The sequence below is a fragment of the Pygoscelis adeliae genome, unplaced genomic scaffold (assembly GCF_000699105.1).
Source record: "Pygoscelis adeliae isolate BGI_AS28 unplaced genomic scaffold, ASM69910v1 Scaffold917, whole genome shotgun sequence".
NCBI lineage: Eukaryota > Metazoa > Chordata > Aves > Sphenisciformes > Spheniscidae > Pygoscelis > Pygoscelis adeliae.
The window spans coordinates 266,038-270,934 of NW_008825097.1; the positions used below are offsets into that span (position 1 = coordinate 266,038).

At 63.4% G+C, this 4,897-nt stretch overlaps 1 protein-coding gene across 1 annotated transcript in view; it reads right to left on the minus strand.

Moving 5' to 3' along the window:
- Positions 1-557: 557 nt before the first annotated feature.
- Positions 558-4,897, minus strand: part of DHX58 (DEXH (Asp-Glu-X-His) box polypeptide 58) — a 6,195-nt gene continuing 1,855 nt past the window's right edge. The window contains exons 2-13 of the mRNA XM_009327025.1: positions 4,814-4,891; positions 4,497-4,698; positions 4,190-4,380; positions 3,837-3,953; positions 3,489-3,615; positions 3,218-3,400; positions 2,877-3,133; positions 2,582-2,731; positions 2,140-2,301; positions 1,624-1,814; positions 1,280-1,376; positions 558-991 (exon numbers count right to left, since the gene is read on the minus strand). Of these exons, the coding sequence (XP_009325300.1) occupies positions 812-991; positions 1,280-1,376; positions 1,624-1,814; positions 2,140-2,301; positions 2,582-2,731; positions 2,877-3,133; positions 3,218-3,400; positions 3,489-3,615; positions 3,837-3,953; positions 4,190-4,380; positions 4,497-4,698; positions 4,814-4,891 (1,935 nt within the window). The 3' untranslated portion in view covers positions 558-811. The remainder of the gene's footprint in view (positions 992-1,279; positions 1,377-1,623; positions 1,815-2,139; positions 2,302-2,581; positions 2,732-2,876; positions 3,134-3,217; positions 3,401-3,488; positions 3,616-3,836; positions 3,954-4,189; positions 4,381-4,496; positions 4,699-4,813; positions 4,892-4,897) is intronic.

Genomic DNA, 4,897 nt, shown 5'->3' on the forward strand with positions numbered 1-4,897 from the left:
CAGGCTGTGTTCCCGCAGGGCTGAGCTGCCCCAGAAGGGCTGAGGCTCGTTCTGGGCCACGGGAAGGTTTGGTCTTGGGTGGGTGGGTGAGGTGGGCTGCTCAGGCCAGTGTCTGTGGGAAGGGGTAGGAACTGGGGCAGCCCCACACATGCAACTCACTCCAGGCACTTGCAGGTGCCTCCCTGGGGACCCCTGTGCTGCCAGTGCGGTGCGCGGTGGGATCTGGCTCTCCAGCAGGCGATGGGGTGGTCTGGCTCCAGTGCGAAGGCTGTCCCGCATCGAACCTGCCTGTGCACAGCGAGCTCTAGCGATGAATGAAACCGCCAACGCTTCCCTTGTTCCCAGCACACATACACATTTTTAATGGGGGACCATCGAACTCACAAAGCAGACCAGAAGCTGCCAGAGAAATGCTGGGCCATGTCCTGGGCCCGTCTGAAATGGCTGGTTCTCCTGACAGGGCTGTGTACCAGCCGTGGAGACAACCCCCATGAGCCCAGCAGCGCTGGGGGGCAGGAGGGGAAGGCAGAGGCATGGGGAGCAGCTGCCAGCAGGCAGGGAAGGGTTCGGGTGCTTTCCCATCCCAGTGTGTCATCCTTTCTGCGTGGGCGCAGCAAAGCCTCCTCCTGCAGTCACTGGCTCTAGCAAGGGATGTGCTGCTGCAGCTCAGTCCAGCAAAGAAAAGACAAGCGAGCCATGGCTCTCTGTCTGCACAGGCCTGGAGGGAGGGTCCCATGCCAAGGGCGATGGGAAGGGTCCCACTGTCCCAGGAGGTGGCCTGGGAATAGTTCCCTTCTGAGCAGAGCCCGCACTAGAAGGACTGGCCGTGGGTGCTGGAGCAGTACTCCAGGTAGTCAAACTCCTTGACGAGGAATGTCACATTGCTCCACTTCTTGTACCTCCTCCTCTCAGCCGGCGTCTCCACCACAAAGTTCTTGATGCAGAGGATGGGCAGCTTCACCTGCCGATAGATCATCTCCATTCCCCAGTCCTGTGTGGGCAGGGAGGGGACAGTTACGCAGCCTGCGGCACAGCATCCCCAGGCTGCAGGGCCATGCACACCTGGGATGGAGGCAGCTTCTTGCTCCCGGGGTATGGCCCCCTTTGAAGATGGCTGCCCATGTCCATGTCCTGCATGTGCAGCACGCACATCACACAGGCATGTGCTGAAGGGAGATACAGCTCCATTCCTCAGCCAGGAGCTGGGGCACAAGGCACGTCCCCTCCTGCCCCTCCAACGCCGACTGGGTTGCAACCACGGGGGGATTGCTGCACTCACCTGGCTGCACTCACTGCACATGATGCGGCAGCCGGGCTCCCAGTCCTTGAAAGTCCGCTGGAACTGTATTTTCCCAGAGGAAACTCTGTAATACAACCTGCAAGGAAGGGGCCGAAAGACACTAAGGACAATGGTCCAGGGGACAGAAATGGGGGGTGTGCTACCGTAGTCACACAGTCCTACAAAGCCCCCACAACCTCCCTGGACCGTTGTCCCCAAGAAAGAGCTGGCAGCAGGCTGCTGCCACCCCCTGCCCATCCTGAGTGGAGCGTGCCGCAGCTCGTGCAAGTGATGCCTGACAGCCAGGCTCTGCCCACTCGCCCCTGCCAGCACCCAGCTCCTACCCAAAGTTGGGGTTGATGTTAACGTGGTGCATGCTCTCCACAGTGCGGATGTCGCTGCCGCGGCACACTGCCGTGTTGCAGTTGAAGCAGTAGAGGTAAACAGCATCTGGGTCGTGCAGCTGCCGCCTCTCGCTGATCCTGGCCTCCTTCATTAGGCAGCTGGCAACGGCAACTCGCTGCAGCTCCCTGATCTGCAGAGGGCAGGGGAAGCAGGACGGTGGGGAGGACAGGTGTCAGCGCAGGGCAATGGGCACGGACAGATGGCAGACATGGCAAGACACATGGCTATGGAGAGATGCACTGTCCCAGAGAGTGCGAGCCGCATGGCAGGATGGGCAGGGCAGGATGGGCACGCACTACCCTGTGCACCTGATGCTGCCCCCTCCAAGGAGCTGGTGCTGCTGCGAGGGGAGAGCAGGCAGCCAAAACCAGGGCGCAAAGGGCTGTGCCCAAGCAGCAGGCGCGGGCAGGAGCTGCCTGGCCCTCCTGGTGCTCAGGGCAGTGCCCAGTGCTCACCTTGAGGCGGTACTCCTGCTCGGGCATGGCTTGCACCGCTCTGATCGCCCTCTCCATGAGCTCCACGAGGTCCTCGTTGAGCAGCTCACGGGAGACCTCTCTGCTGCTGGCTTTAGCGAGGACGGAGTAGACGCTGTTCTTGGCACGGGCACGGCCCCGGGCCTGCAGCAGAAGGGCCAAATGCTGCGGTCACCAGAGGAGGGCCATGGCCAACCCCCCCTGCCTCCCCATGCCACCCCACAAGGATGGATCCACCCTCCGCACCCCGCTCCGCCTCACCAAGGAGGTGCTCTGCCAGGGGCTGGGCTCATCGCCAGGGAGCTGCCAGCAGGCATGGGATGCGAGAGCCCCCGTGTCCCACCTCTGTGGCTTTGGGCTGTCCCAGCAGGCTGCCCCCCACATGGAGCCAGGCAGAGTGGCCAGAAGGAGCCCGGGTAGCTACCTGCATCATGGCGATCTCGTTGGTCATCAGCCCGTAGCGGACCACGATGTTGCACTCGGGGATATCCAGGCCCTCCTCAGCCACGCTGGTGGAGAAGAGCAGGTTGAGGGCTCCCTCACGGAACAGCTTGATCACGTCCTGCTGCTCATTCTGAGGGGAGAGGGGGGAGATGCTTCAGCAGCTGCATAGGGCTCCGAGCCCCAGGCAGCACCCGCAGCACCACAAAGTGTGCAGAGAGGGTTAGGGCTGGATCCCTCCCAGGATCCTGTCCAGCTCCTTCCCACCCTCTGCTCACCTGCGTCATGTGCCTGGTCTGGTTGCTGTAGCCAGTGCCGGTGAGGACGGCAGCCCTGATGTGCTGCCCACTGAGTGCAGCCGTGTCCTGCAGCCAGCTGAGCAGGCTGTGGGCGCTCTGCCGGGTCTTGGTGAAGATGATGCCACGAGAAGCGTCCGGGGGCTGGAAGTGCTCCCGCAGGATCTCCTCCAGCTTGCCCAGCCTGGGGTTCTCGTAGCGCCGGTCCCTGGCAAGCTCCTGCAGGCTCGTCCTGTTCTCTGCGCAGGCGAGTGGGGTGTCAGGGGAGCTCCCGCCCCCCCAAACGCAGCCAGCACCAACCCCCCCTCCAGGCCCTCCATTACCCTCAAACATGGTGGTGAGGAACCGTTCAGTGGGATCCTTCATGTCCCGCTCGGTGGCATAGAACTGCTGGAGGCACTGGAAGGCGTCAATCATCCGCACCGTGTCGTTGATCAGCAAAGCGTCGTTGTACTTGCGCAGGTGCAGCATGCACACCCGCATCTTGCGACAAAATGTCTCTGCCGCTGGCAAGGGCCGGGGCATGCTGTGGTCACAGCCTGGCCCCACGGCTGCCAGCTCTGCCCCGCCGCACCCGCACTGCCACCTCCTCACCTCTCTTCTCCAGCTCCACGATGCGCTGCTCATAAATCTGCGTGCCAAAGTCCTGCGGCAGGCCGGGCATCTCCATGTACTGCTGGATCTGCTCCATCACCTTCTTCAGCTGCTTGCCAAAGGGGTCCTGGGAGCAGAGTGGGGCTCAGGACCCGAGGAATCGGGGACATTGCTCCAGACAGCCTTGGAGGCACAGCACAGAGCACCTGGCCTGGGGTTAGGGGCTGTTTGCATGGCAGGACCTGGAGGGTTGCAGGATCCCCCTGCACCAAAGCTCTGGGTCAAGTGATTCCTCAGATTGGCCTGCGCTAAGTGGACGGAGGGACACAGTCCCCGGCCGTCCCTCACCTGTGCTCTCTCCTGGCAGAGGTCGTACTGCTTCCTGGGCTGGGGGACGTGGCTCTGAAGATGCTGCAGCTCCTCCTGCACTGACGTGATTTTCTCAGCGTCCAGATTGGCACAGATCTGAGGGCGAGACCCCACTTCCAGCCCTGAGCCCTGGCAGCCCAGGGCGACGCGGCACGTGGTGCTTGCTGGCACCCCAGCAAGTTCGGGGCTGTCCTGTGCTGCCCAGCTGCCCAGCACCTGCACACCGGGTTATCAACGCCCATCCCAAGGGACACCCTGCTACACCCCGGGAGAAGCTGTGTCTGGGGCTGTTGCACCCTGTCTTGGTGCAGGACGGGGGGCGCGGGACCCACCTGCAGGATGTGCTCTACAGCCCCCTCGAAGGAGGTTGCCCCTCCGGTGCCAGGGGATGCTGTCAGGCCCAGGACCTGTGGCAGGTCCTGCTGCCCGCTGAGCTTGTGCTGGAGGTAATTCAGCATGATTTTGTTGTAGACGGCTTCCTTGTGCGTGTGGTGGCACTCGTCTATCACCAGCAGTGAGAAATCTGCGCCAGGCAAGGGAGGGGAGTGGGCTGAGCTACGCCAGCGGCGGAGACTCAGCAGGACCAGTCCCACCCCGGCCTGGCCGCGGGGAGAGCAGCGCTGGGGGTCCTGCGCCCACCTGTCAGCTCCACATGCGTGTCCTCCTCCCTGCTGACCAGCGCGTTCTGCAGGATCTGGGCTGTGCAGATGACAACGTCGCTCTGCTTCACCACACAGGCAAAGAAGGATTTGTGGCTGCTGTCCCCGCTGATGGCCGTCACCCTGAAGTCCTTCTGCAGCACGTGGAACTCCTTCTTGGCGTGCTGGTCCACCAGGTGCACCTGCGCCCGCGAGACCCCGCTCAGCCCCTGCCCAGGACCACCGCCCGGGAGCCAGTGTCCGGCAGGTGCCGGCACCCCGTTACCCCCGGGGCAGGGGACCGGGGTCGGGGGGCACCTTGTTGACCAGCATAGCCACCCTGCCGCCCCGCCGGCTCTCCAGGTGCTGCTGGCAGACGTGGACAGCAGCGCGGGGCTTGCC